This window comes from Salmo salar, chromosome 18 (assembly GCF_965601325.2).
Source record: "Salmo salar chromosome 18, fSalSal1, whole genome shotgun sequence".
Classification (NCBI taxonomy): Eukaryota; Metazoa; Chordata; class Actinopteri; order Salmoniformes; family Salmonidae; genus Salmo; species Salmo salar.
Window position 1 is genome coordinate 70,989,540 of NC_138308.1, and position 12,315 is coordinate 71,001,854.

Consider the following 12,315-nt stretch of genomic DNA (forward strand, 5'->3'; position numbering starts at 1 on the left):
GGGGGCGTCTGCGTGCCAGGCGTGTAACCCAGTCGGACACCTCCAGTGAGGCACCAGGCAGCCTGGCCTGTAACTCTGAAATCCTGATTTTCGGTGCAGCCTCTGCGCTTGCTACACTGCCAGAAAGGAGCTCAGGCTCATAACAAACCCAATAGTTCTCCTTCCTCTTTTTGTCATTACATGGGCTCCACATTGATAGGTGATGAGGGATACAGAGAGAAAGTTGAGGGAAATGTTTTTGGCCCCATTGAAAAAGAATCGATAAAGGAATGAGTAAGGTGGGGTGTTCTGCTTTGGGCGGTCCAGCTTTCTGATACGGGTCAAGGAAAGCGGATTATGACCGAACTGAACCTCACAGCAAGTGAATGATAAACTAGTGGACCTGTAAACAATATTGAAACATTTTCAGGGAGCTTTTAAGTGAGGCTGTGAAAAAGGAAATTGACCTGGCCTTTACAGACCGATTTATAAAAGAGGGGAGGCTTATTCTGAATTCCCTCTGTCGTGGTGTACTTTGAGCATCAGTCTTAAACTGCACGGTATTTGACCTGATTACGGAGTCCTCCCTTGATTTTGCAGTAAGACTTCACAGTGTGGATTCTGTATTCAGAAAGAGATTAACAGGAGAGGTATGACTATTACAGAAAGCTTATAAGCCACCTTTGAAAATGGAACTCTGCAGCCTCATTAGTCAAACACATTTGTCTAAGATCTGTGAATTCAGTCAAAATCGTCTCCTGTGGTATCTATTAGTTAAGAGTTGAAATTCGTCAGATTTTGCAAGGCAGTAAATTCAAAAATACCTTCATAACAAGGATAAGTGCAGTTCTCTCCGTTGACGAGTCACTCCATTTGGGTACTGCTGCAACTTCTGCTATGTGAGTCAATGTGACCATCGTACCCTTATTTAATAACCTTGGGATCTGAATCTAAATGTGTCTTCTTATATTTGAGGCTGTTGGCATCGGAAACAGGAAATACTATCAGCACGGCGGTAGTATCTGATGCGAATTTAACTCAGTGTGGCGTGCATATCTTTCTCTGAACTCACGTGTAGAAAAAGAGAGAAATAGGGAAGGAATTTTAAGTTGACTTCTTGTTGTGTTCTGTGTTCATCTCTGTGAAACAGGCCGCGAATCTCAGCTCACTATCTGAAGCCTAAACCAATAGCCGCTTCCCATTTATTGAATCTAAAACCCCAGAAAACTTCCAGAATAGCTTGTCTTAAATAAGCTGTCCTAGACGTTGTTCACTCTCTCTTTCTCTCCCTCCTCCCTTGTCTCGCTCTCTTTCTCTCCCTCCTCCCGTCTGGCTCTCTTTCTCTCCCTCCTCCCTTGGCTCGCTCTCTTTCTCTCCCTCCTCCCTTGTCTCGCTCTCTTTCTCTCTTTCTCTCCCTCCTCCCTTGTCTTGATCTCTTTCTCTCTCTCTCTTTCTCTCCCTCCCTTGTCTCGCGCTCTCTTTCTCTCTTGCTTTCTCTCTTCATCTCTTTCTCTCTCTCTCTCCCTCTCTCTTCTCTTTTTTTCCTGTCCCCCCTCTCTCTATCTCTCTCCCACTCTCCGTCCTTCTCTCTCTGTCTTCCAGCAGTTATCAGCAGTCCCTCTTCACATATTTTTTGGAAGGGGATAAATTAGATGTGATTCAGTTGGCGTTTTAAACACTGTGGCATCTCATACCCGAGAGTACTGCAATCTGGTCCTTCGGGAAGCCGCCCCCCTCTCTCTCTCTCTCTCTCTCTCTCTCTCTCGCTCTCTCTCTCTCTCTCTCTCTCTCTCTCTCGCTCTCTCTCTCTCTCTCGCTCTCGCTCTCTCTCGCTCTCTCTCTCTCTCTCTCTCTCGCTCTCTCTCTCTCGCTCTCTCTCGCTCTCTTTCGCTCTCTCTCGCTCTCTCTAGCTGGCAGCATTGTTGAGCCTGCATTGCCCATTGAAATAATATTTTAAATCCTTGTCAAAATAGACTCTTTTGTCCTCCTGTGGAGCAGATTACTACCAGCCTGTATTCTTCTGGAATTGCCTTTGCTGCCGCTCACACTCCTAGCCAACCCCTTTCCCATGTCCCCCATTATAATACTCACAATGGAACGATAGTATAGGAAAGATCCCTTTGGTCACAGTAAAATCTCAAACAGACACACAGACATATAGTATTATGTGTTGATGTTTAGCTAGATTATAGGTTGAAGATGACCAAGGTTAAGACAACAGGATTCTAATATCCCATAACACTTTGCAACAATGGGTCTAGCGATGCTAGTTAGCAACAGCGCCGGTAGTTTTTTTGTGATTTGTGACGACGTCTTTTTTATTTTATTTTATTTTTTAAATCTTTATTTTAACAGGGAAAACAGACTGAGACCTGGATCTCTTCTACGGCTGTGCCCTGTGTAAACAATGTTGACATGTACAGTTTTGGGCATACTGACAAGAACATTTCAAACATACAAAACAAAGACACAATTCAACAGAAACAATCACAGACAACATCATATTGATCCTCCATAACATTTGTGAAATGGGCAAGGGACACCAGAGTGTCTAACTTAAGTTGGATCTGCAGTTTGTTCCATAAATAAGGTGCAAAGGAACTGAAGACAGTCCTACCCAACTCTGTGGAGACTGCAGGAGTCTCTAATGTAATCCACATCTGTGATCTGGTTTTAAAATTTGTATATCTAGTGGAAATTAATGATGATTATATATGGAGGTAGTTTTAAAAGAAGTGCTTTATAAATAAACAAGAGAGCATGTTGCTCTCGCCTCACAGATAGAGAGGCCCAACCCACATGTTGATATAGGATACAGTGATGAGTTTTGTAACTATCACCCGTGATAAACCTGAGTGCACAATGGTAAATAGCATCCAGTGGTTTTAATGTGTTTGCCGATGCACGCATATAGATAATATCACCATAATCTAAAACGGACATAAAAGTAGCCTGCACAATTTGTTTTCTATTTACGGAGGACAGACAAGCCCTGTTTCTGTAAAGGAACCCTATCTTGAATTTGAGCTTTTTTCCCAATTCAGTAACATGTTTTTTAAAAGAAAGCCTATCATCTAACCATACCCCTAAGTATTTATATGCAGAGACCTGTTTGATTTGAGTACCATCCAAGCTAATGATTACAAAAGTGTTTCTAACTGAGAGTTTAGACCTAGAAAAAAACATGACATTTGTTTTCTTAGAGTTTAAAACAAGTTTAAGCTGTAAAAGAGACCCCTGTAGTATCCTAAAATCAGACTCCAACTGCATTAAAGCTTGGTCCGCTGTTGGAGCAATAGAGTACATAACTGTGTCATCTGCATATAAATGGAATTTACAATATCTGACATCATCACCAATGTTGTTTATATAAAGTGAGAACAATAGTGGGCCAATTATTGAACCCTGAGGGACCCCTTTAAGTAACTGTAAGGGGTCAGACTTGACTCCGTCACCATGACGGCCCGAGTTCTATCTTTAAGATAGTCATAAAACCATCGGCAGGCATCAGTGCCCAGTCCTATAGATGACAGCTTACTCAAAAGGATAGCATGGTCTATCTAAAATCTTTTGACAAATCTACAAACAACGCAGTACAGTGCTTTCTATCATCTAAGGCATTTGCAATATCATTTACAACAAGCATAGTGGCCGATGTGGTACTGTGTTTAGATCTAAAACCAGATTGATTGGTGCTAAGAATACTGTTAGCAGAAAGAAAAGATTGTAACTGTTTGTTGACTATAGATTCTAGGATCTTTGCCAGACAAGGGAGCCTAGAGATGGGTCGATAGTTATCCAAATCATTACCGTCACCTCCCTTATGTAATGGCAGAACAAAAGCTGCTTTCCACACCTTAGGGATATTTCCTGTGCTTAATGTTAGATTAAAAATGTGTGTCACTGAACCAGCAATGATAGGTGCAGCACACTTAAGTAAGTATGGGTCTAAATGGTCAGTGCCTAAGGATTTCTTAGTATCAATGGCACGCAGGGCAGCTAGAACCTCTGCTTCGGTTATTTTCTGGAAACTAAAAACAGGGTTACCATTTTTCAGAGTAACGGTTGAAAAGCAAGACGAAAAATCAACTAGCTGGCCAGTACCACAATGGCCACTTTTCCTTTCAAATAAAAAACCAGCAGAGATGAAATGCTTATTAAAAGCATCACAAATATCATTTTTTTCACTTTGAATACAGGAGTCTGAGGTAATTTGCTTAGGAAGAGAAACAGCAGAATTCCCCCGTTTCAGTGAATTAACGGTTTTCCAGAATTTTGCAGGATCTCCTGCAGAATCTGTCATAGCATTAAGGAAGTAATTTGATTTTGCCTTTTTGACAGCTGCAGTACATTTATTTCTCAATTGCCTAAAAAAACAGCCAATCAGCTGGAGTACCTGTTTTCCTCGACCAAGGCCCAGGCCCGATTCTTTTGCAGGAAAAGACCTGACAATTCAGGAGAGAACCAAGAACTGGTTCGGTTTCTTACTCTGTGATTCTTAAGCGGGGCATGTTTATCAGACATAGAGGTAACAATAGAAGAGAAAAAAGCAAGGGCTAAAACCGGGTCCAGAACGCAGCAAGTGGATAAAAACTCAGAGTGATATAAGTCAAGGATAAAAGCTTGCTGTGAGAAATGTTTATAATTTCGCTTAGAGATTATACAGGGATCAGAGTGTTTCAGCCTGGTATCTCTAATACAACCTGTATATTTTCAACCCGGGCTAAATTAGTCCATGGCAGCCATCTTGTGGTCCTGGTTCAGTGGTAAATGGAGCTCCAGGGCCTGGTGGCCCAAGGCTCCACGTTAGGGGCTTCTTCCTGAGTTCACTGCCCAGGGACGGTGAGGGGGAGACAGGGCCCATCTGCCTGGGACAGCTGGGTCCACAGCTGGAGGGACAGACAGTGACAGATGACTCACTGTGAAGCATCAGGGTCCAAATATGGATAGATGGCTAGAGGGATGTAAAGGAATTGAGAAAATGAGGGAGAGCGAGAAAGATTAAAGGCTGCCTGTAGAACTTTCATCCTCATGGTGATACGGTGATGGGGGAAAAATGTGGTTATTCAGGGGAAGGAAATGTTAATATGGGTTTGATATATTTCTCACTGTATCTGATTTAGATAGGTGGGTGTTACATTGGGGAAAAAAATAGGAGTATGTCGATGGAGGTTGTTGGGGGAAAAAATAATGGGTCTTTTTTCTGAAATTAACAAATTATTCTCTGAGATCTCTGGTGGCTATGGAAGGCAGTTAATGTTCTGATCAGACACAAACGCTGATTCAGCTTCTGAGACGACACCTATTGTGCCCTGGGGAACCCCTCAACCGGAGCTCTTTAAATATTCAACAGCAAGACCGGAGTGATAGATGCCAGCTAATTAACAACTAATTAACAACAATCGCCGGATAACACCACCATCAGGGTCTTCTCTCCAAGACATGAAGTGGTTTTATTGTGCCTATATTGTAAATGGGGTTTTATGAAATGGTTTCAAAGAAATGTGCAATCTGATTGGCTGAAATGGTGCCAGTTGGTTTGCCAGTTATTAACGCTGGGGTCCCTCTTCCTGCTTCTCTCTGGGATGTATCATCATAGTTGAATAAGATGTGTGAAACAGGCAGGCTCCACCATGCAAGACCAGCCACCCCCTCTCTCCTCCTCCCTTTTTACCTACAGCACGCTCCCTCTCTGTCTGTCATCACTCCTGCCTTCGCCTGTCTGTCTCCTGCTCATGCGTGCGTTATTACATAAAGACGTGTTTATTTATATGATCGCGCCGTCCTGCGAGCGCTGAGACCAGGAAAGATCATTGGCCTTTGACAAAATTACTGGATCTATGAGGCAACCTGATACTGAGCCTTCTTCACAGGTAGTGAGGCCGTGATGTTATTAGTGGATTCATTTGACTCTTCTTGCCTTGTAATGAACTTAGCGATTCTCCAATTGTTCTCTCTCGCTCATTCCTTCCCTCTTCCCTCTCTCTCTCTCTGTGTCTGACTATGAAGGAGGGATGTAGTGTGGATGTGTCTGGGTACAGGCAGAAGGGAAGCAGTGAAATGGATGTGGGGCTTGTGGAAAACCGATAGATTTTAATTACCCGGCTCCCTGAGAGCAGAATGTAAGAGTATGTACATAAACTGTGCAATTAGATTATAGCCCACCGTAAACTGTGTGTCTCTCTCGCTATTTTCCCCAGCAGTGATAACATTGTGTCTGCGTTATTATAAACCAGTCATTACCTTAGCCAGGTACTCAATCAACTGTATCGAAATAGCCGGAGCTATTTGTAGCTGCAAGCTGATCCATAGCTAGCGACTAGCTAGTATGTCTCCATAGCCAGTTAGCTTTTTGTAAACACAGCGTATAGCCTCATATGTCTTACTGTAAGCGGGCTAGCTACTAGCTAGTCCATAACCATTGCCAGCTAGTTAACTAGTTGCTTAACTGAACCTCACATCGCGTTGCCTCTACTTGTGCAACGCTACAACGCTACAGAAAGCATACTGTGCTGTATTGTAACTGATGCTCATTTTTGCATCTTGTTGCTAAACTGACAAATCGAGTGTCTGTGGGTTGCTAGTGTGTCCCATTGTCTGCAGAATACATAGCTCACAGCTTGAGCTTCTCCACAAAGTTCACTTACATAAGTGGCTAACATTTGATTCTGAGAAGAAGTTATCGAATCGTCCAAATGGGAGCCGGGAGTTAAAAAGTGATGACTTCCTTTGTGTGTTTATGCCTCCCCTGCTGTGTGAGCTAAGGGATTCAGTATGGCCTATTTTCCTGACCTCTTTGGAGAAGTTTCGGCTTTCGCCCTCTTCAGTGTGAAGGACAAATTCAAACTGTCCTGTGACTTAGCCAGTGGTGCAAAGTACTTAATTAAAAATACTTTAAAGTACTACTTAAGTAGTTTCTTTGTATCTGTACTTTACCATTTATATTTTTGACTACTTTTACTTTTACTTCACTACATTCCTTAAGAAAATATTGTACTTTTTACTCCATACATTTTCCTTGACACCCAAAAGTACTCATTACATTTTGAATGCTTAGCATTATGGTGAAATTCACACACTTATCAACAGAACATCCCTGGTCATCCCTACTGCCTCTGATCTGGCGGACTCACTCAAATGCTTCATTTGTAAATTATGTCTGAATGTTGGAGTGTGCCCCTGGCTTTCCGTAAATTAAAAAAAAAAAAAAGAAAATGGTGTCATCTGGTTTGCTTAATATAAGGAATTTGAATTTGATTTATAGTTTTATTTCTGATACTTAGGTATATTTTAATCCAAATATTTATAGACTTTTACTCAAGTAGAATTTCACTGTGTGACTTTTACTTTTACTTGAGTCAAGGTACAGTATCTTTACTTTTACTCAAGTATGACAGTTGGGTACTTTTTCCACCACTGGACTTGTACCTCGTGTAGATGTGAATTTCCCCACATGTAAACACTGATCTCTCAGGCTTGCTAAATCCCTGCAGTCCTATTGTTATAAGAACACTCCATTACTCCAACACTTTCTCCTCAAGAATGCTCTTTTTTGATGCCCCCCAGCCCAACACCCACTGTTTATGGATGGGGAGGATGAGGGAGTCTAGTTAAATATGTGGGTAAGGGAGAATAGTTTTTTTTCGGGATTAGGAGGTAGGGAGAGAGGCATTTGATCCATCCACCACCAGGAACTGTAATCCTACTTTCTCTCTGACCTCACTTCCCTTTGGGGAGGGCGTGCTTGGGGGGGAGGGGGGGGGTTGTAGTGAACAGGGGAATACAATAATACCAGAAGCAGCAAGTGGCTTGCCTGCCTTGCGTCACCTAGAAGTGGAGGATAGGGGTGAGGATGACACTCTCCTGGGCCTCAGTGTGTGTGTGTGTGTGTGTGTGTTTTCGCTCAGTCTTTCGGGACATCCAGCAGCAGCTGTAGCAAGCCCATTGTGTATTTCATCATGTTGAGCTACCCCTCACACACCTTTCACCCATCACCTTTGTGGAAACAACACGTCTGTGTGGGAGTGTTTTGTCCAGTGTGTGTGTCTGTTCCTTGTATAGTACAGGGACTTCTTATTGTCAACATTTTGGCCGTAAGGCATTTCTCAGGACAAGTTTCTATATGCAATTATATACACAATAGAGTTTTTTTTCTTCTTCTGGCTAACACAGCTCTACCTCCCTTTTTAGCACCCAGCCGCAAAGCGAAGTGTTCCACCTCTTTGCATATTGGAGATACTCTCCCTAGACTAGCGCTAACTGCTGGTCCACCGTAGACGGCCACCTTTAAGCCACAGCCGGCTGACTGAGTGGCCGGGTGAATTGTGACATGCTCCCTTGGTTCCACCCCTGCCAGCTCCAGACAGGTGCCTGGGTCAGGCCCATATCCAAGCTCACCCTGGCCCGGGTGTCCAACTTCCATCACCCTGATAGCCCCTGGTGTGCCTCCTCCTGTCACTGTTAGGCGAGCCCACCGGGTAATGGCTGCTGGGGGGGGGGGCTGTGTGTTTGTGCGCATGTGAGGATGTGTATCTGAATGATAGTGTGGCCCTGTCCTCCTGTCACAGGGGGAAGAGTGGTGCTGGCTTTTTCTGTTTGCCCATTTTTCAAGCACGCTCCTTTCAGAGAAGCGAGGCGGTCCCAACTGAAAACTCCATCAGCCGTGATTTATCTGGTATGCTATCTCTCCCTCTCTCTATCTCTCTCTCTCTCTCTCTCTCTATCTCTCTCTCTCTCTCTCTCTCTCTCTCTCTCTCTCTCTCACCCTCCCTCCCTCCCTGTGTTCATTCGCTCTCTGTCTCTCCCTTTTCCCCTCCCTCACTCCCTGTATTCATTCGCTCTCTGTCTCTCCCTCTTCCCCTCTCTTGGTCCTCCCCTCTGTCTGTCATCTATTTATCTCACTGTCTCCAGCTTTCTGTGCCTTTCCCTCCTCCCTCTCTTTCTCTCTCGCTCCACATCCCTCTCTTTCTGCCTCTCGTCGTTACCTCTCCACCTTGCTACCCTGGCCTCGTATGATAGTAATAGCAGAGAAAGAGCAGTGGAGGGAAAGACAAGACAAATGAGAGTGGAATATTCAGTGCTAGGGGATGTGAGATGTGTTTAGAGTGTAGAGGGAAGTGAAAGGATAAAAGAGGGAGTACTGAGGGGAGGATGAAATGAACGAGGGGAGGGCGAGTGAAACAAAGCAGCAGTGTGCCGTATCCTCACACTGATGAGGGGAAAAAGAGGTCCCTCATTCATTTGCTAGACCCTTCAATGATTTATCACCAGTGACCAACCGGGTCTCGCCCTCTTTGTGCGTGTGTGCTCAGATCCGTGTTTTTCTATGTGTGAATGTTGTTTATTTTTCACCTGCGTGCACGTGTTCATTCATTATTCCTAAATGACAAAAATACCCTCTCTGACTCCTGCTGCTGTGTTGTTATTACAGTGACTTTGGAACAAGAATCCCCCCCAACAGTCCACCAAGCTGTTATTTACTGGGTGAGAGCCCATACATTGGCGACAAATCTGTGGCTTCACTCTATTTGTGTGCTGTATGTGCATACACAAGCATGTGTTCCTGCCTGCTACCCATTCTCCCTCCCTGCCTGCCTCTCTCTCCCCTCCCTCCCTCCCTCCCTCCCTCCCTCCCTCCCTCTCGCTCACACTCTCTCCGCGTCTGTTTGCCTCCATCTATCTTAGTCTCCGGCTGTGCTTTCAAAGAGAGCGGAGTGCCTCCAACTTCCCTTGCTCCGTTTCTGGCGTTTCTGTTTTACTTGCCCCTTGTCCGCCCCAGCGTACGCAGACGTCCTGCCTTTAGACCGCTGGATCAGGAGAGTCTCATGGAAGGAAGGAGGGGAAGGATGCTCTCGCTGCTGCAGCCCCTGTTTCAATTAGCATGAATTTCACAGCAGTGGCGTCGGTCCGAACAAGCCAGCCAGCAGTCTGTGCCGGAGCTCCGAGAGGACTGCTTCTTCCTCAGACCAGCGTCGGGGAATCCACGGACTGAGAGGGAGAGACCCGGGAATCTCTTTCCATCTAAAGGGACATAAAGGAAAAGGATACTGTGTGATATTGAGTGGGAAGGAGACTAGGAGGATTTTTGAAGGATCGGTACGCTGTGATGCTTTTCTGAGCTGGAGGGGAATAAGGATCACTTGGATGCTCTCTGTGTGTTTGGGTGCGATTCTACTGCCTCTGAATCTGTATCCGCGCCGCTCTCCACCCTAGCTTGGTTCTCTCCTGGAGGGGAGAGGGATTGCGAGTGTCTATAGTTGTTGGGAATACCTGCTTCTGCTTTTTCTCTTCCTCTGCCCTGCACTCGTTTTCCACATCCCTTGTTTTCCTCTGCTCTCTGCAGACAGCTCTGCTCTACGCTGTCGTTCCTTCAGAGATTTGAAAAGCCTGGAAGCTGGATTCAGCAGCACCTCCATCGTCTTGGCACTGTTCTAGCCCGCTCTCCATCACTCTATCCCTTTTTTGCCTTTTGTTTTCTGATGTGAGAGGTTTCATCCAGCAAACTGTGGGGATGGTGGTGGTTTTTTTAACCACACCGAGGGCTCAGGCTCTGGATCGAGAAGGTTTGTAGCGCTTTGGCAAAGCGGTGGAAAACTTCAGTTCTATTGACAGCGAACAGGTTTATTGAGTTATAGCTGAGAAATATATTTGTGTTGATTAGTCATATAGTTTTACAGATGGAAGCGTTTTAAAAAATTGCAATAATCTGTGTTTCCCTGATTTATCAGTTGCTGTTTAGGCTTCCACCGTTAGCGGTAGTTTGTTTTGTGGTGCTTAGCAGGGTGCCTTAATAAAAGCCCTTAGTCGGCAGTGGGGCGGGATATTTTTTTTGGGGTGCTGTTGTTTTGGGGATTAGTTTTTTTGGGGGCTCTGGAGGATTGCGTAAGAATAGGGAATAGGCTCCAGGGAGGATTTAGCTGTAGGACTCACTGAAGGAATTTTCAGATTTTTTTTCTTCTTGCTCCTTTTTGGAAGGATTTCGCTTTTTATTTTCCCTGAACATACCTTTTTTTTCCTGCAGTGTTTTTGGGATCATCGTCTTCGGAAGGAGGATCGTGTTTATTTTTTTCATCCTCTGCTGATTTTGGGGTTTTACAAATATATATATTTTTGCCCCGCGCTGGCAAGCCGGGGATCATGGGCCCTGGGTCCATCTGAGATGTCATCTTCCTGTTCCTGTCGCGCGGAAGGAAGTTGGAGGGGCATGCTGCTCCCATTGAGCTACGCCCCCGTGCTTCGGTCGGTCCTGGAGGTGGGCGGAGGGCTGCTGCTAGTGCAGCGGCCCGTGGCGCCCCTGGTGTGGGCCAGCCCGGCCTGCCTGTTCCGGCTGGTGCTCTCCCTGGCCCTGCTGGCCTTCCCCTGCCCTGCCGTGGCCGCCCGCGTCTCCTCCAGCCTCAGCACCACCCACCACGTCCACCACTTCCACAACAAGCATGGAACTGTGCCCATCGCCATCAACAGGATGCCCTTTCTCACACGTGGGGGCCACGGTAAGGTCCAAACTCCCTTATTTTACTCGTAACCGGTCCCTTTCGCTACCTGGCAAGCTAATGGTTGATGCATCGATTAATCATGCCTGTGAGAGTGTGTGAAGTGTGGAATTATGATTTGGACTATGGAGGTTAATGAAACGTAATGGTCTTGAAGGGGGTTGATTTGTGGTTGGAGAGGAGGTGGTCCGGCTTGAGACCATGAGTCAAGCCAAGTGGTTCATCCATCTATTGATCCTGGTTCATCCACACAAAGGCAGAGGGCTTCAACAGGGCAACCCACCTCATTTGCTGCAGGTCCCCGCTGGCCAAACTCTGATTAATGGCTCCGGATCCTGTGCATCCTCAGACAACAGGGCCCTAATGCACATGAGTTACATGTGGCGGCCATTTTAGATCCACGCTTGTGACCAATGCAGATTCATGTAATCATAATGCATAGTGCAACTGTTGACACACAATGGCTGGGTTTTAATGTCCTTTCAAGGTCTTTGAGATTGTGTTCTGCTGTATGTATTCGCTATGGTACTCTGTGTCCTGGTTTTCCATTTTAAAATTGGCTCAACGTCTTTACTGTGCTCTATAATTGCTTTAGGCTGCTTCTCTCAGGGTTCTCTGTTGGTTGCTGCAGTCTCTTCTGCTGGAGTTTTCTTTTTTTATCCCGTTTCCCCTCGCCCCTTTCCAACCTTCCGCAGAGAGAATTCCCAGCAACCTGGCAACTCGACATCTTCACGTGTTCCGCTGTCCATATCATTCACTTCAGTCCACTTAGTTGCAGTCCGTGTGCTTGACGGCGTCGCTCTCCTCCGTTTAGCCGTAATCTTTGTCAATCAAGGCGGTGTCAGAC

The 12,315-nt window shown here is 45.4% G+C and overlaps 1 protein-coding gene across 8 annotated transcripts in view; it reads left to right on the plus strand.

The window, feature by feature from the left end:
• nrxn2b (neurexin 2b) overlaps nt 1-12,315 on the plus strand; it is a 937,590-nt gene that overhangs the window by 672,217 nt on the left and 253,058 nt on the right. Inside the window, exon 1 of one of the 8 annotated variants that reach the window (XM_082965088.1) lies at nt 9,655-11,468. The exons of the other annotated variants lie outside the window; for them this stretch is intronic. Coding sequence (XP_082821214.1) covers nt 11,138-11,468 — 331 coding nt within the window. The 5' untranslated portion in view covers nt 9,655-11,137. Of the gene's footprint in view, nt 1-9,654; nt 11,469-12,315 lie in introns of those variants that run through there. 8 annotated transcript variants of the gene reach the window in all.